Raw genomic sequence first — 22,540 nt, forward strand, 5'->3', positions numbered from 1 at the left:
ACAAAAATAGACGCAGGGCGGGGAATTAAATTCGCTAACACTAACAGTCCACTCCATATTTTGTGAGACACGACGGACGCTGGTTTACTGCAGAGGTTTTGAGAGGAGAAAAAAACCGAGCGTGAGAAAACATTTACCGAAATTACTCGACGAATTACTGTGCCATAACCTTGCAACGAAACAATTCCAACAGTCCAAGTTGCTATCCCGACGACACAGACTCGATTTAGCAGTGCGAGTAGCGCGAGTGAACCCGTGAGAACGAAGGCTTCGAGAGCGACATAAACCCCAGCCAGCGGCAGCGGTCTCCATTTTAACTTCGAGTCCGATCTATGCCTCACGTGTCTTGGACTGTCTCTCTCACATGACCCGAGTGTTTGTTCCCGTGATCAGCACTTCCATCTACGCGTCCGTGTCACTGAATATCACATTTTATTCCAACCCTGATGGATATGCACCTCGAACAGAGTCTGGACACCGCAACAAGGTAATACAATGCCCGCCACTTCCTCTCCATCATGTATGGACGTCTCTAGCAAGCGAAGGCCTGGCCTCCATTTTCTAGAGAACAGCTTGATTATGTGTAGTATAAACTAGATACTATAAAGTGGTTTATTTTAGTCATCTTTTTGGGCAGTTAAGCTAGCAAATCCAATTAGAAAATGGTTACAGTATAGCAAAGGATTGCAGCATTTCATGCAAACACGGTTATCTACGGTAGATAATTTACGGTATTAGGTAAGTAATCTAAATCTTGCTAATAGTAACGCTAGGCAGCTAACTAAACTAACGTTACCTAGCTAGCTAGGGCTATCAGTTTCGACAAACACTGAACTTAAATTAGTTAGCTTGCTAGATCGTTAGTTAGTTCCTTAGTTAGATATACAAAGTTGTTAGCTTACAGCTAGAATGTAGTTACTACATTCATTTTTGGACGTAGAAATCGCTCTGCAACGAACGTTATAGTGTAGAGAATCATTGTACCATCTAAACCGCAGTGAAATATATTTTTCCATAACCAAACATTGTATTTTCAGCTGTTTGAAGCAGGTGTACAAAACCGAAAGTAAGACTCAAAAACTACATTTTAAGACCAGGACGCGTAGAAATGGCACACATAGAACAGATCTGCTGCTTCATAGACTTGCTTTCAATGTGATTGTATAATGTACAATTCTATGTGAATTTGGTCAGGACATTGGTCAATTGAAATAAATTCATTAGATCCTAATCTATGGGTTTCACATGACAGGGAATACAGATACCTTAAAAGGTAGGGGAGTGGATCAGAACCAGTCAGTACCTTGTCTCACACCTCTTCACTGGAACACGCCGTTGTACATGTAGATCCAGAGCATCCCAAACGTGCTCAATGGGTGACATGTAAAAGTATGCAAGCCAGGGAAGAACTGGGACATTTTCAGCTTCCAGGAAGCAAAGGGTGGCTACTTTGAAGAATCTCAAATTATAAATATATTTTAATCTAACACTTTTTTGGGGGGTTACATGATTCCATATGTGTTATTTCATAGTTTTGTTGTCTTCACTATTATTCTACAATGTAGAAAATAGTACAAATAAAGAGAAACCCTGGAATGAGTAGGTGTCCAAACGTTTGACTGGTACTAATATATTATTACACACACATTTGAAGTCGGAAGTTTACATACACCTTAGCCAAATACATTAAACCACAATTTTTCACAATTCCTGACATTTAATCCTAGTAAAAAATCCAGTTTTAGGTCAGTTAGGATCACCACTTTATTTTAAGAATGTCAAATATCAGAATAATAGTAGAGAATGATTTATGTTAGTTTCTATTTCTTTCATCACATTCCGAGTGGGTCAGAAGTTTACATACACTCAAGTAGTATTTGGAAACATTGCATTTAAATTAGTATTTGGAAACGTTGCATTTAAATTAATTTAGGTAAAATGTTTCGGGTAGCCTTCCACAAGCTTCCCACAATAAATTGGGTGAATTTTGTCCCATTCCTCCTGACAGAGCTGGTGTAACTGAGACAGTTTTGTAGGCCTCCTTGCTCGCACATGCTTTTTCACTTCTGCCCACAAATCTTCTATAGGATTGAGGTCAGGGCTTTGTGATGGCCATTCCAATACCTTGACTTGGTTGTCCTTAAGCCATTTTGCTACACATTTGGAGGTATGCTTGGGGTCATTGTCCATTTGGGAGACCCATTTGTGACCAAGCTTTAACTTTCTGACTGATGTCTTGAAATGCTGCTTCAATATATCCACAATTTTCTTTCCTCGTGATGCTATCTCTTTTGTGAAGTGCACCAGTCCTTCCTGCAGCAAAAAAAAAAACACAACATGATGCTGCCACCCCGATGCTTCACGGTTGGGATGTTGTTCTTCGGCTTGCAAGCCTCCTCTTTTTCCTCCAAACATAATGATGGCCATTATAGCCAAACAGTTCTATTTTTGTTTCATCAGACCAGAGGACATTTCTCCAAAAAGTACGATCTTTGTCCCCATGTGCAGTTGCAAACCGTGGTCTGGCTTTTTTATGGCGGTTTTGGAGCAGTGGCTTCTTCCTTGCTGAGCGGCCTTTCAGGTTATGTCAGTAAAGGACTCGTTTTACTGTGGATATATATAGTTTTGTACCTGTTTCCTCCAGCATCTTCACCAGGTCCTTTGCTGTTGTTCAGGGATTGATTTGCACTTTTCGCACGAGAGTACGTTCATCTCTAGGAGACAGAATGCGTTTCCTTCCTGAGTTTTATGACGGCTGCATAGTACCATGGTGTTTATACTTGCGTACTATTGTTTGTACAGATGAACATGGTACCTTCAGGCATTTGGAAATTGTTCCCAAGAATGAACCAGACTTGTGGAGGTCTACAATATTTTTCTGAGGTCTTGGCTGATTTCTTTTGATTTTCCCATGATGTCAAGCAAAGAGGCACTCAGTTTGAAGGTAGGCCTTGAAATACATTCACAGGTACACCTCCGATGGTCTCAAATGACGTCAATTTGCCGATCAGAATCTTCTAAAGTCATGACATAATTTTCTCTATATTTTCCAAGCTGTTTAAAGGCACAGTAAACTTAGTGTTTGTAAACTTCTGACCCACTGGAATTGTGATATGGTGAATTATAAGTGAAATAATGTTGGAATAATTACTTATGTCATGCCAAAACTATAGTTTGTTAACAAGAAATTTGTGGAGTGATCATGAGTCATTAGAACTTGTATGTAAACTTCCGACATACAGTCGGAAGTTTGCATACACTTAGGTGGGAGTCATTAAAACTCGTTTTTCAACCACTCCACAAATTTCTTGTTGACAACCTATAGTTTTGGGAAGTCTGTTAGAACATCTACTTTGTGCATGACACAAGAAATGTTTCCAACAATTGTTTACAGACATTCATATTGTGATGCTTCTATTCCAAAAAAAAAAAAACCTCCTGGGTTTCCTGTAGGATGTAATGGAAAATATGGCACATGATGGTTGGGAGTAGGCTACAGTACTGGGCTATTTAGCTAAAGAATCCTTGTGTCGTGTGGGAAACCAGGGTTCAATTCCCCGACGGGGAAGAAGGAATAGGCTGTCCTTGTAAAAAATAATTAGTTCTTAACTGACTGCCTAGTTAAATAAAGGTTACACTAAGAGCATAACATTTCTACATCCTAATTGTAGTCTAACCAATACCCAAACGGAGATTCAGTCAAAATAAAAATCTCATTAATTTATCAAGACCAGTCCCCATGCTTGTCTCGGAGCAGTGCGAAATGGTGCTTAAGTAGTTGTAGGCTATTGCTTCTAACTTCAATATGCTATTTTAATAAGACAGCACATTATTCAACGCTAGTGAGACTCATGTCACCTATAGTAGATTTTTAAAAATATGACCTGACTCTCCACCAATAATTCCATAGAGGATTGGAGGATATTTCTGTAATTCAGTGATGTTTTTTTCGCCATAGTTATGTATCCAAAACAAATGACAAAGTTAACATCTGCATTTTGAAAGAGTATTTTTATTTTATTAATGAAAGCATAAAGATGCCATTATTAGTTACATTGTTTTAGTTTGAACGTGCAGACTGGCACTAAGAACAGCGGAAATGTTTCCGTAGTCAGCACCATTATTAGTGCAATGCCCCTTTGTGTTGCTCTGTGCTACCCAGTGTGGCGGGGTGGGGGTCCTCCCTTCCCCATGGGCTAGGTCCGTCTTCTGTGCCCGGCTCTGCGGCCCTTCCTGTGCCCCCTGCCCCCGTGCCTTGAACCTTGCGCGCTTTCAGTGGATACAGCTGGAGAACTGCAAGGCAGTCCCATTGTGCGCCACTCGGGAGCATGACCAATATATATTGTCCTGCTAATAACAGAGTTAATAATGGATATGTGATTATATCCAAGGGGCTTTTATATTATTCTAAATTCATAATAATATTAGTCGCTTTGTTTAAATAACTATTTTGAAGATTTCATTTTTTAAATAACAAGCGAGGAAAGGGTCCGTTCTTGAACATGGGGTGAGACATTGTTACTAATTTGTAAATAAAGCCAGTTTGTTATTTGGAATGATTTATTTCTGTTTTTAGAGGGTGAGAAACCAAAAACCTACAGTCATCTCATGGTATCCCAGTCGAGGCTGGGATGGGTATTGAACCAGCATCTGTAGCAACATATGCACTGCTATGCAGTGTCTTAGACCGTTGCGGCACTCAGGCACTGTACAAGGTGACCAGTCGGGAGTGGGCTACAGTAAGAGCAAAATAATCCTAACCTTAGTGTAACAACAGTTTTAGCAAGTAATACTAAAGTCTTGCACAATTATCAGTATCTATTTAGGTTTATGTTGCCCATTTGTTGTCAGACACAGTAGGACCCAAAAGCATAATCAGTGCTTTAACTCCCCCATGCGCTGGTCTGGAGCAATGAACTGGTGACGCAGGGTACCGTACTAAACCACAAATCACAAAGTCCCAAGGCATAATTGCAAAACTTTTAGTGGAGCAACCACTGTATGTATAACCGCTACGGCCGGGTATAGTTATATCTACCGCAACCCTTTACAGACGTAGAACTCAGTTACAGCAGCGTGTCGATAGCAACAATGTACCTTTTGGAGAATAAAAAAAAAAGTGACTCATCAGAAGCGTCTGTAGGCCTACTATTTCAGACAGTAGAATTCTGCTCTGGCATAGAATTATCTGTATTTTTACCCTGACAACAAACTTTGCTGATTTAATCTACTGATGTTTTTTTTAATGCAGTTTGCTATGGTAGGGTAGCTAGATGTGTTTTCGTTCTACTAAATGTCTTGTTAAGCCACGGTATTTAACTAATGTTAAAGTACTTTTTTTAGCAGAGTGTGGTCTATATTATTTGATTTACAGTTCTGGTTGCCTAGTGATGGACGTTAGTCCCGCTTCATATCACCAGAGAAGGTTTCGTGTCAGCATTTTAATAAGCCGTAGTGTAGCCTACCCTAAAAGACAAACAAACATGCTCTAGCCAAGGCGCTTTCAGGGTTCATTGATACCGGCTACCTGTAGCCTACTGTAATTCCATATTAGGGCCTTTGAGACTAAATGAATAGGCTCGGCTCTTCTACATGCACCAGACCGAAGACTGAACACACGCTTACATCATTAGCCAAGAGAAAGCGTTGCAGGGCAGCACCCAAGAGAGAGGACGGGGCAGTGCCTATATGATCTCTTGGTAATCTGCATCTCGCAATGTCTTGTCTTGCATGCCTCGCAAATTCACCAAAGTAGCCTAAAGTTTGCCCCGTCCTCCCTGTTTTTATTTAAATTAGACAAAAAAAAGTTGTGTATCGTGTAGTTAGGCTATAACAGGGAGAATCATGTTTTTTGATAACTGCACTGGGATTTTAATTATGTGAAGAAAAAAACAGTTTTTCAGTTAGGGATGTAATTTAAATGATCCCAACTTTGTGTATACGAGTATACACCTGCTCTTTCCATGACATAGACTTACCAGGTAAATCCAGGTGACAGCTATGATCCCTTATTGATGTCACATGTTAAATCCACTTCAATCGGTGTAGATGAAGGGGAGGAGACGGGTTAAAGAATGATTTTTAAGCATTAATACAGTTGGGACATTGTGTACGTCTGCCATTCAGAGAATGAAAGGGCAAGTCAAAAGATGTAAGTGCCTTTGAACGGGGTATGGAAGCTTCCAGGCGTACAGGTTTGTGTCAAGAACTGCAACACTGCTGGGGTTTTCATGCTACAACAGTTTCCCGTCAGAATCGAGAATGGTCCACAACCCAAAGGACATCTAGCCAACTTGACACAACTGTGGGACGCATTGGAGTCAACATGGGCCAACATCCCTGTGGAACGCTTTCGACACCTTAGGTGTTCCTAATGTTTGTTATGCTTTGTGTTTAAAATATATATATATATATAATCATATTTTTTGCAGCGGTCACCACTGCTAAATTAATATAAGAAAACACTGCCCATTGATTCTTGAAGCATTTAACATGCTAAATGTAGAATATCTCACCCATGTGGGAGGCTAGTTGAATATAAACAACTCACCCCCTTACCCTGCATCAAATTTTCCCACAACTCTGTGAGAAGGTTAGTGCTGTCCGATGTCCCAGGGATGATTGCGAGCATACTGTAGGCCGTGGTGGTTACCTCCCAAGGATTCAAGATTGCATAGATGATGGTGGAAACTGTTTTAATTTGTTTAGTCCACCAACTTCAAACAGCCACGTTGTTTTGTTATTGAAAATATATTTTACAGCGATATTTTTTATTAATTAATTTTAAAAAAATAGATTCCCTACACAATGATTCCCTGCGCTATTCAAATTGAGAGAAGAGTGTAGAATTTTAGCAACCAGGAAATGACAGAGCGGTTTCTACATCGGCCCCTTGCCCCAGTCACACATTGCTTGAGGAGGCAATGACCGTGCCTTTTAATGACGCTGATGTAAGAGGGGAAGCAGTGGTGTGAAGTACTTAAGTAAAAATTATTACATCTCTAAATGCTCTGTTTGTTAATGATGTCTGACTATTGGAATATACCCCCTGCAATCCGTAAATATTATGATTTTTGTAATTTTTAAAAACGGTGCCGTCTAGTTTGCTTAATATAAGACATTTCAAATGATTTATTCTTTCACTTTTATTTTTGATACTTAAGTATATTTTAGCAATCACTTTTGAAACTAACGTATATTTAAAACCACTTTTTTTTTTGGACTTTTACTCAAGTATTATTTTACTGGAAGACTTTTACTTGAGTAATTTTCTATTACGGTATCTTTACGTTTACTGTATGACAATTGGGTACTTTTCCCAACACTGTTGGCAGTTAGCCAAGTCACTGTAACATCTGCACTCCACTGCCATCCCCCACTCTATATTAACCTTGTCAGCTAGACCTTGCGTGCCTATATTTAGAATGTTTCCTTTGTTCATGTCTTCCTAGTCACGACAAACAAGAGGAGGAGGTCGTCCAATTAGAAGGTAAGAATTTATGGTGGGATGTATGCGTTTCGGATGCATGTGTGCCATTGTGTGTAACTTCACCATTCTGACTCTTTCATACATTTAAAAGTACTGACATTTCAGGCATCCTCTTGAAAAACCAGCTGCTTTAAAAACCGACCAAAGAACAGACCGAAAACACGTGCTTAAGTGTCAAATGTTTGTAGGCCTAGCTTTTTTTGCAATAATACTCCTTGCCTCACTCATTTCTCATCAAAGGATATCTGAGTGTTCATTTTCTCTTCCATCCTTCTATCGATCCTCTCATTCCACTGTCCCTCTCTCAGGAGACGGGGAAGGGGAGCAGACTGCTGTTACCATAGGCAGCATTCAGCAGGCCCAGGCATTCGCAGACCACAACATTCAGTACCAGTTCCGCTCTGAGGGTGGTCAGGTGGGTGTCCCCTGAACAGTGTTTTTTTTATTTTTAAGAAACCTTTAACTAGCTGAATTCACATAGGTCTGTTTTTACAGTATGAGGTCAGTTTACTGCATCACTCACACTAGAGCAGGGATGGGCAACTCTGGTCCCCAGGAGCCAGAATGGTGTCATACTTTCCCCCCATCACTAGCAAACACAGGTGATTTTAAACTAATTGCATTCTGAACCGACAATCATGATTAGTTGATTATTGGAGTCCGGTGTGTTAACTGGGGCTGGACACCCAATCAGGCCCCCGTGGACTGGTGCTGCCCATCCCTCCACTAGAGAATCAACCGCATCACACAATGGAAAACCCTGAATAACCCTGTAATTCAACACTAACCTCTCCGTTGAATTGAGAGCCTTTTGTTCGTTCTCTTTGAACCCAGACAGCAGAACCGGCCAGGACACTGATATAGGCCTACAGGTTTGGATGTCAGATTGGTTTGTTAATTGTTTATGTTTACGTCTGCTCTTTTGTGGACCGTCACAGTGAACGTTATATCTTCACATAAACCCTTTTTATTTTTTGGGGGGTGAAGGATGAAGCTAGATAGAGCTGGTCCTTTCGCTGCTCATTTGGAGTAAACACAGTTAGTGTGAGTGATCATGTGACTCCAATCCCCTTCCTGGATTGGCATGCGGCTGGTGTCACATGTTAGTCAGGAGGTGAGTCACACGATGAAGGGGTACAAATGCAGATTATTTTGAAGCTGTTTTTATATTGAATTAGGCACATTCTGCCATATAAGCATACGTTGGGTGTGTAGATCAATTGTAGGCCTAGCAGTATCATTCAATGTGCAAGGGTTTAAATACTATAGCCTAGGGTGTGAACCTCAATATGACGTAAACAACCTGCAAGTACTGAAAACACAGTGACATTAAAATGACAGTGGTCAGGCTAGAAGGCATCCCATGCTCTTTGTTGTAGAATTAATGACTCTGGTTTCTCTGTCTCCCTCTCTTCCCCAGGTGACTTACCGTGTTGTCCAGGTAACTGACCAGCAGCTGGAGGGGAGAGATGACGGGGGAGGGCCGGTTAGCGTGGTCTCCACGGCTGCCTTCCCCGGCGCTCCTCAAGCAGTGGCCCAGGTAGGTACCAGAACACCAGGAACCGAGGCCACTACTGTCACCCTTTACAATAACACAGTTCCTAATGGCTAGGGAGCCTGACATATTTCAGTAGTATCAAACTATTGATCGTTATACAAGTTATCTGTATATTGTTGTTGTGCAGGAATCAGGACACTTACATTTTATTTATTTATTTATTTATTTATTTATATATATATATATATAAATAAATAAATGTGTCACTTGTTGTAATGAATTGTTATCAAGTAATATCCATGTCGTAAGTTAGTTGTTAGTAGGGCCTGCTAACCCTTCCCACCTTGTCCCCTGTCAGGCTGTGATCCAGAACCCTTTCAGTAATGGGGGTAGCCCCGTGGGAGATACGCTGGGAGGGGAGACGCGCTTCGCCTACTTCCCAGCTACGGCTGTGAGCGACGGCACCGTGTCTGTGCAGACCACCTCCGACCCCACACAGGCTGGGGGTGAGTCAGCACTACCTCTACTTCTAACGCTAGGCTAGCAGTCTTCTGAGGGCAAAATACTGTCCCTCGTTTTTGGTTCAAGTCCAGACATAAAGAAGAATGACCACTTATCAAATTGACATTTGAGTACCCTGACACAGTGCTGACTGAGAGAGATTAACTGTTCATCCCCTCAGCCACAAGGTTTGTCTCAGTGCTAGAGTCCAGTGTCACTCAGCAAATTCTCCTCAAGACTTTGTCACTGAAGTCTCCAACCTGCCCCATGTCTGACTCTCTCTCTCTCCCTCGTTCCCATGTCATCTCTTCTCCCACAGGTCAGTTCTACGTGATGATGACCCCTCCTGACGTCTTGCAGACAGGCACACAGCGAACCATAGCCCCGCGCACACACCCCTACCCTGAGTGAGTATCTACCACACCGCTTCTTCCTCTCCTCCTATGTCCCTCATATCATATTAGAGGGACTCTGAAAGGAGAGCCCATGCACACAGTAGTCTGAGCCACTCCAGATGTTAAGCAGTCAAAAACCTACCTATGCCGTCCTTGAGTTCATCTACCACAAGCATGTCAGACATGTTTTCCAAGTAGGAACTAGCCCATATGCTTAGGTGTTATGCGGTAATTTCAACCTTTCATCAGTAATGACCTGTTAAGAAGTCATTTGACTGGATTTTTCTAGAACATCTAAGAGTTGGTTTGCTTGAGTCTGAGATGTATCAGTTAGACTAAAAAACTAAGTCACTGATTGAATATTGAAAAAGTAGTATATTGACTATTCTCTCCAAAAACTGAAAGTATAGTCGCACTGCATCCCCCCCTATTCACTTTCACATAGATTTGGGTTGAGCAAGAGCGTGACCTGGACCTGGGTCAGACAGCACTGCGTGTGTCGTTTCCTTGAACACTTTGCTGTTCTTGTGGGATGGATGATGTCATCACACGGTCGTTGTGTCCCTGTCCTTGTTGCCCTGGTTTCCCCCTTCCTTGTCTACTTCCTAATTTTGTTTATCTCTTTCACAATCATCAATATCATTATCATGTGATGAAGCTATTTTCCTCAAACCACTCTGAATGAGTAACACTGAATCAAAAACCAAACTGTTAACTCTGGTTAATCCATGCTGAAAATCTAAATAATCTCTCATGCCAAATGGATGATTAATGATATTTGTGTCAGTGAATTAATTTGACATTAGTGTTCTGGTTAATTTAGGAAATGTAATTTCAATGTGCTTATTTTTCTATGAAGACATACTGCATGCCCAGAGCCAAGGGCTGTGAGTAAATTGTAAACATGCCCATAAACTAACATATTATCTAGAAGGGGGATTGCCAGGCAAGTGTTTGAATATAAAATAAGGAGTTGTGTGTTTTTTGTTATGAGATTGTTTCAAGGGTTCTGCACATAAGGGAAATGGATTGGAAGAATGGTTCCAAAGTGTTTTTTTTTATTTGACATAATGCCATGCTTGTTTTGCCATCCAGAATGAACACATGATCCTCTCAAATCTAATTTGTGTTGGACTGAGTGGATATCCCTTGCCTTGCCATTTCCCTGCCTGTATGTGATGAACTCTTATTCTCAGGCCTGAAGAGCAACATGGAGCTTCTTATATTCTGGGGGGGGGAATACATTTTACAATATACACTGGCTCAAAAAAATAAAGGGAACACTAAAATAACACATCCTAGATCTGAATGAATGAAATATTCTTATTAAATACAGTTTCTTTGCATAGTTGAATGTGCTGACAACAATCACACAATTATCAATGGAAATCAAATTTATCAACCCATGGAGGTCTGGATTTGGAGTCACACTCAAAATTAAAGTGGAAAACCACACTACAGGCTCATCCAACTTTGATGTAATTTCCTTAAAACAAGTCAAAATGAGGCTCAGTAGTGTGTGTGGCCTCCACGTGCCTGTATGACCTCCCTACAACGCCTGGGCATGCTCCCGATGAGGTGGTAGATGGTCTCCTGAGGGATCTCCTCCCAGACCTGGACTAAAGCATCCGCCAACTCCTGGACAGTCTGTGGTGCAATGTGGCGTTGGTGGATGGAGCGAGACATGATGTCTCAGATGTGCTCAATTGGATTCAGGTGTGGGGAACGGGCGGGCCAGTCCATAGCATCAATGCCTTCCTCTTGCAGGAACTGCTGACACACTCCAGCCACATGAGGTCTAGCATTGTCTTGCATTAGGAGGAACCCAGGGCCAACCGCACCAGCATATGGTCTCACAAGCGGTCTGGGGATCTTATCTCGGTACCTAATGGCAGTCAGGCTACCTCTGGCAAGCACATGGAGGGCTGTGCGGCCCCCGAAAGAAATGCCACCCCACACCATGACTGACCCACCACCAAACCGGTCATGCTGGAGGATGTTGCAGGCAGCAGAACGTTCTCCACGGCTTCTCCAGACTCTGTCACATGTGCTCAGTGTGAACCTGCTTTCATCTGTGAAGAGCACAGGGCGCCAGTGGCGAATTTGCAAATCTTGGTGTTCTCTAGCAAATGCCAAACGTCCTGCATGGTGTTGGGCTGTAAGCACAACCCCCACCTGTGGACGTCGGGCCCTCATACCACCCTCACGTAGTCTGTTTCTGACCGTTTGAGCAGACACATGCACATTTGTGGCCTGCTGCAGGTCATTTTGCAGGGCTCTGGCAGTGCTCCTCCTTGCACAAAGGCGGAGGTAGCGGTCCTACTGCTGGGTTGTTGCCCTCCTACGGCCTCCTCCACATCTCCTGATGTACTGGCCTGTCTCCTGGTAGCGCCTCCATGCTCTGGACACTACGCTGACAGACACCGCAAACCTTCTTGCCACAGCTCGCATTGATGTGCCATCCTGGATGAGCTGCACTACCTGAGCCACTTGTGTGGGTTGTAGACTCCGTCTCATGCTACCACTAGAGTGAAGGCACCGCCAGCATTCAAAAGTGACCAAAACATCAGCCAGGAAGTATAGGAACTGAGAAGTGGTCTGTGGTCACCACCTGCAGAACCACTCCTTTATTGGGGGTGTCTTGCTAATTGCCTATAATTTCCACCTGTTGTCTATTCCATTTGCACAACAGCATGTGACATTTATTGTCAATCAGTGTTGCTTCCTAAGTGGACAGTTTGATTTCACAGAAGTGTGATTGACTTGGAGTTACATTGTGTTGTTTAAGTGTTCCTTTTTCTTTTTTTGAGCAGTGTAGCTTTAGGTAAAGGGGATGGTCATCAATTTGCACACACTAAGGTGTTGGGGTATGGGTTTGCTATTAAGACTGATCTTGACTCTTCCCAAGTTCTTTAGGCTTCTTGGGGCTTTTGTGTGGGATGTTCGTACAAGACCAGTCCAGTTGTTGTATGTCTAGTTCTAGTGTCGGGCTGCAGTGATTTCCCCAGTTCTCTTTGGCTACCAGTAAATCTTTTATCTACTTCACTGTTAAATGTACAGCCTTAAAGGGCTGGATACCACTGCAGTGTGTGCTGTTGTCTAGGGAGGGCTTGTTTTTCCTGTGTTTTGCCATTCTATTCCCCCTTTCCATATGTTTTTCTTGTCTGTGATAATTTGTGTAATTTGTCATTTATTCTTTCATCAACAACGCATAAACTAATCCATGACTGAACATATTTGATCTGTGCAAATAAATGACATTAAATGAAAACTTCCACCGCTTACCTGCCGTTCGCAGAGACGAAACCGAGATGCTGCAACATGACGGTTTAAACTGGTGAGGACAACTTCCACATCCCCTCCCACTGCAACCAATAAACCAATCAAATTAGGCCTAGATCATATACCACAAAGAAGAAAGAACAATCACACCAGCTCCCTATTCCCCCTTCATTCCCTTCAGTACAATTCCCTGGTGATTATGTTAGACCCTTGATGTGATTGAGCTACATTTGGCATTGGAAAGTGTGTGTGTGTGTACTCTTTGATGGTAGTCCTGATTCAGTATTGCAACGAGGTGTGTTTCTGTTCAGTTCTGTATGACCTTGACTAGCTAGGTTAAAGTAAAAACAGCCCCCTTTGTTTTAGCTTTCTTTTAATTGCTTTTACTCATTAGATGTGAAAAAGGTAAGGGCACTGTGTGAACACCAGCCATTTTGGTTTAATTTATGACACAATTCATTAGACGGATTAAAGCTTTGTCAAAGTAAGTGCTGTCGAATTGTATTAGTAAACTGTCACGGCCCTGTGCATCTCGTCCCCAGTGCCTTCATGAGCTCATCTGGCTGTCACGTATGGGGAACTTAATTAAAGAATACCACGGGGAAGACACATATAGGAAAAACAGTTGTCATTAGCCATACTCTGGACACCAATGCGACAACATCGCAATTTAGGATTATAATGAAGCCCGCGCCTTAGACTGTCTCCGGGGTATAGCAGGGAAGGACACAGACACCTCCAAGAAATCTGCTTGTCCAGATGGTCGTCAGACAGTCGGTAATACAGTAATTCCAGTCACTGCGTCTCGCTGTCAGCACCAAGGTGGTGTTATTACCTCATATGCTGCCCCATAAGGCTGCTTCAGATCAGCACGGCTGCCCACGGCGGTGCAGGGCGGCCCCCCTGCAGAGTACGGCTCTGGTGCCTGAGTGGTGTGTAATTGTAAAAGGGTCAGGTGCTTTGAGATAGTGGTTCTGGTGGGGGATTCCTGCACTGGATTAGTTGCGTGGAGCGCTGTAGTCTGAAGATTTTTTTCTTTTGGTCTGGAGAGTTAGAAACATTTAACTAGTTGTTTGTACCTGTTTGTATGGAGGTGGACAGAGGACTCCCAGGTTTTGAAAATGGGTGAAATGTTCTATTTATTTTTGTCTGTAGGAAAATGGATGGCCCACGGACACCCAGAGATGAAAGGAGGAGAGCTCAACACAATGAAGGTGAGCAAAGGGAAGGGCCTACATCACTCACAATCCTCCCCGGTTCAATGTTCTCTCCGAGCCAATATACACTACTGTTCAAAAGTTTGGGGTCACTTAGAAATGTCCTTGTTTTCCATGAAACATACATGAAATGAGTTGCAAAATGAATAGGAAATATAGTCAAGACATTGACATGGTTATAAATAATGATTTTTTAAAATTGAAATAATAATTGTATCTTTCAAACTTTCGTCAAATAATCCTCCATTTGCAGCAATTACAGCCTTGCAGACCTTTGGCATTATAGTTGTTAATTTGTTGAGGTAATCTGAAGACATTTCACACCATGCTTCCTGAAGCCCCTCCCACGAGTTGGATTGGCTTGATGGGCACTTCTTACGTACCATACGGTCAAGCTGCTTCCACAACAGCTCAATAGGGTTGAGATCCGGTGACTGTGCTGGCCACTCCATTATAGACAGATTACCAGCTGACTGCTTCTTCCCTAAATAGTTCTTGCATAGTTTGGAGCTGTGCTTTGGGTCATTGTCCTGTTGTAGGAGGAAATTGGCTCCAATTAAGCATCGTCCACAGGACATTGCAAAATGGAGTGATAGCCTAACTTCTTCAAGATCCCTTTTACCCTGTACAAATCTCCCTCTTTACCACCACCAAAGCACCCCCAGACCATCATATTGCCTCCATGCTTGACAGATGGTGTCAAGCACTCCTCCAGCATTGTTTCATTTTTTCTGGGTCTCACAAATGTTCTTTGTCATACGAACACCTCAAACTTAGATTAGTCTGTCCTTAACACTTTTTCCCCCCAATCTTCCTCTGTCTAGTGTCTGTTCTTTTGCCTATCTTAAAAATAAAAGATTATTGGCCAGTCTGAGATGACTTTTTCTTTGCAACTCTGCCTAGAAGGCCAGCATCCCAGAGTCGCCTCTTCACTGTTGACATTGAGACTGGTGTTTTGCGGGTACTGTTTAATGAAGCTGCCAGTTGAGGACTTGTGAGGCGTCTATTTCTCAAACTAGACATTCTAATGTACTGTCCTCTTGCTCAGTTGTGCATTTTGCGCTGTTCTGTGAAGGGAGTAGTACACAGCGCTGTACGAGATCTTCAGTTTCTGGGCAATTTCTGATATGGAATAGCCTTCATTTCTCAGAACAAGAATAGACTGACGTGTTTCAGAAGAAAGTACTTTGATTCTGTCCATTTTGAGCCTGTAATCGAACCCACAAATGCTGATGCTCCAGACACTCAACTATTCTGAAGAAAGCCAGTTTTATTGCTTCTTTAATGAGGGTGAACATTTTCAGCTGTGCTAACATAATTGCAAAAAGGGTTTTCTAATGATCAATTAGCCTTTTTAAAATGATGAACTTGGATTAGCTAACACAACGTGCCATTGGAACACAGGAGTGATGGTTGCTGACAATGGGCCTCTGTACGCCTATGTAGATATTCCTTTAAAAATCTGCCGTTTCCAGCTACGATAGTCATTTACAACATTAACCATTATTTTAATGGACAAAAAATGTACTTTTCTTTCAAAAACAAGGACATTTCTAGGTGACTCCAAACATTTGAACGGTAGTGTATCTTAACCATGCAACTCTGTGCTTTACTTCTGCATTCCAAGATACACTACATGGCAAAAGTATATGGACTCATTCTAAAATCATGGAAATTAATATGGAGTTGGTTCCCCACTTTGCTGCTATAACAGCATCCACTCTTCTGGGAAGGCTTTCCACTAGGTGTTGGAACATTGCTGCGGGGACTTATTTCCATTCAGCCACGAGCATTAGTGATGTTGGGCGACTAGGCCTGGCTCAGTCGGCATTCCAATTAATCCCAAAGGTATTAGGTGGGGTTGAGGTCAGGAGGTCAGGCTAGTCAAGTTCTTCCACACTGATCTTGACAAATCACTTCTGTATGGACTTTTCATTGTGCACAGGGGCATTGTCATGCTAAAACAGGAAAGGGCCTTCCCCAAATTGTTGCCACAAAGTCAGAATGTCATTGTATGCTTTAGCGTTAATATTTCCATTCACTGGAACTAAGGGGTCTAGCCCGAACCATTAAAAACAGACCCAGACCATTATACCTCATCCACCAAACTTTACAGTTGGCACTATGCATTCGGGCAGGTAGCATTCTCCTGGCATCTGCCAAACCCAGATTAATCCGTCAAATTGCCAGATGGTGAAGTGTGAATCATCACTCCAGAGAACGAGTTTCCACTGCTCCAGAGTCCAATGGCTGTGAGCTTTACACCACTCCAGCCGATGCTTGGCGTTGCTCATGGTGATCTTAGGCTTGTGTGCGGCTCCTCGGCCGTGGAAACCCATTTCATGAAATTCCTGACAAACCGTTATTGTGCTGACTTTGCTTCTAGAGTCAGTTTGGAACTCTGTAGTGAGTGTTGCAACGGATGACATACGATTTTTACACGCTATGCGCTTAAGCACTCGGCATTCCCGTTCTGTGAGCTTGTGCGGCCTACCACTTCGTGGCTGAGCCGTTGTTACTCTTAGACGTTTCCTATTCACAATAACAGCACTTACAGTTAACTGGGGCAGCTCTAGCAGGGCAGAAATTTGACGAACTGACTTGTTGTAAAGGTGGCATCCTGTAACGGTGCCATGTCGAAAGTCACAGCTCTTCAGTAAGGGCCATTCAACTGCCAATGCTTGTCCGTGGAGATTGCATGGCTTTGTGCCTGATTTTATACACCTGTCAGCAACTGTGTGGTTGAAATAGTTGAATCTACTCATTTGAATTGGAATCCACATAGTTTTGGCCATGTAGTGTATGCAATATCATGTTGAATTTCTTTTTAAATTAGCTGCACCTTGTGATTTTTTTTCATTTTTGAAACCAAAGCCACATTAAGTGAACAATATATATATATATTTTTCTAATTCTATCCCAGAGGCACTTTTAGACTTTCATTTTGTATATCAACCAACCACTAGAGGCTGCTGTTGAACTGTCAGATGTTCCCACAATGTCACATTTTCTAGCTAAGTGACTATTCAAGGCATACAGAGAGAAATATCCACATAGACCCTAACCACTCTCTGCATGTATCCATATTGTTCACCTCTATCTCTGAACCTGTTCTCTGTGTCTCAACAGTTGAGAGGCGGCGGAGAGACAAGATCAACAATTGGATTGTCACGCTCTCCAAAATCATCCCCGACTGCAACATAGACAGCACCAAGACGGGGGCTGTAAGTCACTCTGTAAGGCACTCTCAGCAGCTTTGTCGTGTGTGTGTGTGTACACATTTTAATATACTTGTGAGTACCAGAAGTCCTAACAAGAATGGTAAACCAACTTAAATTCAGAGAAGTGAGGACATATTGCCGGTCCTCCCTTGTATGAAGGCTATATTAAGCTTAGGGAAAATGAGATTTTTAATTGGAATCAATTGTGTGGGTGCGGGGGGGTGTTTGCATTCATTTAGTTAGGGGTGTGTGGTGTGTGTGGTGTGTATGTACGCATGAGTATTGGTATTTTATTAGGATCCACAATAGCTGTTGCGAAAGCATCGGCTACTCTTCCTGTCTTCCACACGGCAAAATGTCTTAATGAACTCCTTTCTCCTTCCCTCAGAGTAAAGGGGGCATCCTGTCTAAGGCGTGTGACTACATCCGAGAGCTCCGTCAGAATAACCAGAGGCTCCTGGACGGTGTCAAAGAGGTGGAGAGAGTACAGGTGGACAACGAGCTCTGCAGACAGCAGGTAAAACAGCCTAGAAAGAATGCTATCACAAAGAATCAGAGGCCTAGCCTGGACCCGGATCGGTTTGTGCCGTCTTGCCAACTTCTATGGTCATTGTCAGGCACAACATTGTAGTTGGCAAGACCGCACAAACTGTTTTGGGACCAGGCTATCACATAGCATCAGATGCCTGCGAACAGAAACGGTTAATGTTCAAACAAATGTAGGCGTTTGACGTTCATTTAACGTTCATTTAACGTTCATTTTACATCTTGACAACCGAGGTGCCATTTTTACTTCAAAATGAAGTTATAGAATTGTATGGAGAGTGTTTTGCCTTTCATTTCTTATTGAATCCCAAAGCACCGTTCTTCATGTCCTCATTGTAATGCTCAGAAGTGAACAGTCTCCAGTCCTGTTGGGGATAGAGAGGCAGTGAGTGTGTGATAGCCCAGAGGAGAAGCTAGGATGATAGTACAGTACCTTGAGATTTAAAACAGATTGATGTTATGTCCAGGATTGTCCAAAACTTTTGTTGAAAAGTGTATAAAACAGACGTTTCTGTGTAGTTCTTCAATCATTGAAAGAACAAGTGAGGCCTAGAAGTTGACATATTTTGTTAAGTTGCTGCTAATTCATTGATTACATTGAGGACACCCGTTGTTTTTCGTTGGCGGACATTGTTGTTTGTCTCAGATCGAGGAGCTGAAGAATGAGAATGCCCTTCTTCGAGCGCAACTCCAGCAGCACGGCATCGAGAGCGTGGGCGAGACACCGCCACAATGAACGAGGGAGACTGGGAGAGCAGGACAGGTAGAAGGAAGAGGAGAACGAGGCAGACTGGAGACGACACGTAGGAACAAAACAAAATGAATGAGCTACTGACAAATCACTGTTTTTCAGTCGCAGACAGTTAGTCTTCCATGTCTTTAAGGCTGCATCCGAGACTCTTGGCAGGCTCCTGCTGCTTTGTTGGCTGCACTTGACTGATCCAGGATCAGTCGAAATGACAAAAGAAGCTACCATGTAGACAATAGACGTGTCTCAGAGAGAGAACCGGTCGCAACCAGCAGAGAAACTCTCTACTAGCCCAGAGAAACCCTCTGCACAACTCCTCCCTCCATTGACATTGGATATTTTGTTTTTGAGTTGTTTTCCCATTCTCTTCAGTCATATTTTATTTTAGTCTGTATTTGTGGTTGAGGTTCATATTACCATTTTTGTTACGTTAGTGGTTTTAAATTATTAGTTTGTGTATTGTTAAAAATCTGCCCAGAAAGACTCATTTAGGAGATCCGATGTATCCTAGGGGAATAGATGATGTATGAGTGAGAGTGTGGTAGGTTACCAGTCAGTAGAACAGAAACACGATACAAATAAACCGCTGCATTGCAGAACTATGTGAAAGAATGGCTTGATAGTTGGCAATATTATTAGGTGTTTTCAAAGGTGACACCGATATACAGTGAGCTCAAAGTATTGTGACGTGACACATTTTGTTTTGGCTCTGTACTCCAGCACTTTGAGATGATACAATGACTGAGGTTAAAGTGCAGACTGTCAGCGTTAGTTTTGGTATATTTTAATCCATATCGGGTGAACCGTTTTAGAAATTACAGTACTTCTTGTACACCCCCCCCCCCCCATTTTAAGAGACCAAATGATGTATTCATGTGTATTAAAGTAGTCAAAAGTTGAGTATTTGGTCCCATATTCCTAGCACGCAATGATTACAGAAAGCTTGTGACTCTACAAACTTGTTGGCTGCATTTTCTGTTTGATTTCTATTGGCCACAAAATAATCTAAACAATCTGAAACAATGGTAAATAATACATTGTCATTTTGGAGCCGCTTTTATTGTAAATGAGTTTCTAAACACTTCTACATTAATATGGATGCTACCATGATTACGAATAGTCCTGAATGAATCGTGAATAATGATGAGTGAAAGTTCGACGCACAGATATCATACCTCCAAGACATGCTAACCTCTCACCATTACAATAATGGGATGATCGCATTGTTTGGGGGGGGGGGGGGGGGGGGGTTATTAAGGTGTTTATGCCTCTAACTTTCTCACTCATCATTATTCACGATTCATTCAGGTCTATCTGTAATCATCAAACACAACCAAACAAGCAGCAAATGCAGCCAACTAGTTTGAATAGTCACAAGCTTGATGTAATCATTGCGTGCTAGGAATATGGGACCAAATACTAAACCTTTTGAGTACTTTAATACACATAAATGAATTCGTCACAGGGGGGGACTTACTATGTACAAAATGTGCTTTCTAAACAGCACCCGATATGTATGAAAATACCCTCAAATTAAAGCTGACAGTCTATACTTTAACCTCTGTCATTTTCTCATTCCAAATCCAAAGTCCTGGAGTACAGAGCCAAAACAACAAGAAATGTGTTAATGTCCCAATACTTTGAGCTCACTATCTCAAGGATGCAATTTTGGTGTACCTGGAGGAATAGCTGTGCTTTGCCCAATATCACAGTTTACAGTGCTTGCATTAACAGACCTGTTTTTAAAATAGCATCCATGCAACATTATATAAATGTTATATAAATGTTTCATGTTGAAGTAAAGCCAATGGCCACTGGCGGAAGTGGGAAATTTAAATGGTAATCAATAATTAATTTCTGTACTCTGGCCCTTTTTCTACAATTATGCAATTTAATACACAATCTTTAAGGCTGGTTTGAGACTGTGGCCGGGTTAGATTAGATAGACCACTGATATGGCCTCTGAAAGGTTGAGCTCTTAAAATGTCACCTGACATATGAAGTGAGTGCAAATGTAAATTATTCTGGGTGGAACATCACAGGTTGTATCCAAAATGGCACCCTATTATGTCGTGCACTACTTTTGACCAACAGTAGTGATTTATGTAGGGGATGGGGTGCCATTTCAGACACTACTGAGTTTTTAATTTCAACATTGTGTCACGTTAAACTCACTCTTGAGAAAGCGCATTGAGTTCACTGCTAAGCTAAATTTAGCAGCTACAGAAGTCTGGAGGTTTTTTGCGAATGTGCGTATGATGTTTCTGTGTCTTTGTGTGTAAGAATAACCACAAGTATCATGTCTAGTCTTTTGGCTTTTATTTTTGTAACCAACACATCAAATGGAGCTTAATGCACCCAAGGAAAAAGACTCTCTGGAGAGAATAAATGAACCAACTCACTGCTCAAGATAGAAACCAAGAACAGAGAACCTTCCCGTCCTTGCACTTCGTATCTGCTCTGAATTTCCTCTATTAGCAACCATTACGGTTTGCAAGGAAAGACTTGGGAAAACATTTAATCTCAGACACTCTTTCACTCATCTAGGACAATAACCAAGTTGAAATGCATTCAAAGTGCAAACAGGCAAGTTGATGATGATAATACCAATGTTATTGATGACTGGATTTGCGTCATGTATTTTCTTCTGAAATTGGGGAATGGAAATAGGTACATTTGTGTTTTAGTCCCTAATCAGGGAAGTCTGCCTCTGGAATCAGCAAAGCAGCACTAATACTCAACCCTGCGAAAAGTCATGTGTACTCAATGATTCCACCTCGACAAGCTCTCCTACTCTATGGCCTTGTGCTTTGTAAGTGCAAAATAAAATTGTTACCCTGTTTTGCTCGAAACTGTCTCTCAGAACTGTTGCTCTTCAGCTGAATATAGCCGAAGTAGATTGATAATGTTTATTTTGCTGTCAAATTCTTCACGTTCAGTGGGAAGTGAGCACTGTCAATTACGGTGAAAATAACTAAGGTAGCGAAAGGAAATGGTTGGCTATAGTTAGTTTTTTTGTTTGTTTGCTGTAGTTCAATTTGTTTGGCCCCTTTAGCAGACGTGCTATTCTCAGGTTAGATTATAAGACTTTTCTAAGTAAAATGGCAGAAAAATAAATAATTGACTTGCTATTAACCTTGTCAGCATGTGTTCTGGCTCATTGTCTTTTCCCCTACTAATGTATTCATAATTATCAATTTACTTTGGATTAAAATCAAGAGCATAAGGAGAAAGGCATGCCTACTAAAATGGTATATTAATAACAAAGGTTGAATAGAGTTAATGATGGTTAATAAGACATTGAAGGCACATGGGTGAATAATGTAGCCTGGGTGCCAGTCTGTTTCTGTTCTTGCCAACTCCTTTTGGAATTGTCAGGCCAAAGCAAACATGTTTGACACTGACAGCAATGGAGTAGACGAGCACAAACCGATCTGGGCCCCAGCCATGAATAATGATCACGGTAAAGGTAGAAAGAGCCGTCCTCATTATAAGCTGCAACAGATGGTTGCTCATTTTATTTTTCTGAAATAAATACAAAAATCTGGTAGTAAGATGATCCTATTATTGAACTATGTTCTGCAGCAGGTGTGTGGTGTCACATCCACACGTGTGTTTCATTCTGTGTCGATGGACACCCCGT

The 22,540-nt window shown here is 41.9% G+C and overlaps 1 protein-coding gene across 4 annotated transcripts; it reads left to right on the forward strand.

Annotated features, from left to right (window-relative positions):
* The first annotated feature begins 55 nt into the window (after positions 1-55).
* Positions 56-22,040, forward strand: LOC109909673 (upstream stimulatory factor 2). Of its 4 annotated transcripts, none has more exons than XM_020508685.2 (11): positions 56-487; positions 7,452-7,489; positions 7,798-7,904; positions 8,910-9,029; positions 9,346-9,493; positions 9,808-9,895; positions 13,182-13,220; positions 14,321-14,379; positions 17,512-17,606; positions 17,992-18,120; positions 18,796-22,026. In XM_020508685.2, the coding sequence occupies exons 1-11, from the start codon at positions 447-449 to the stop codon at positions 18,883-18,885; spliced, it is 954 nt and encodes a 317-aa protein (XP_020364274.2). In that variant the 5' UTR covers positions 56-446; the 3' UTR covers positions 18,886-22,026. The 4 variants fall into 4 exon arrangements, with proteins under 4 accessions (XP_020364274.2, XP_020364290.2, XP_020364269.2 ...); XM_020508680.2 differs by having other exon boundaries at positions 70-487; positions 17,512-17,618; positions 18,796-22,040; XM_020508701.2 differs by lacking the exon at positions 13,182-13,220 and having other exon boundaries at positions 61-487; positions 18,796-22,040.
* Positions 22,041-22,540: the final 500 nt, after the last annotated feature.

The sequence above is a fragment of the Oncorhynchus kisutch genome, linkage group LG2 (assembly GCF_002021735.2).
Source record: "Oncorhynchus kisutch isolate 150728-3 linkage group LG2, Okis_V2, whole genome shotgun sequence".
Classification (NCBI taxonomy): domain Eukaryota; kingdom Metazoa; phylum Chordata; class Actinopteri; order Salmoniformes; family Salmonidae; genus Oncorhynchus; species Oncorhynchus kisutch.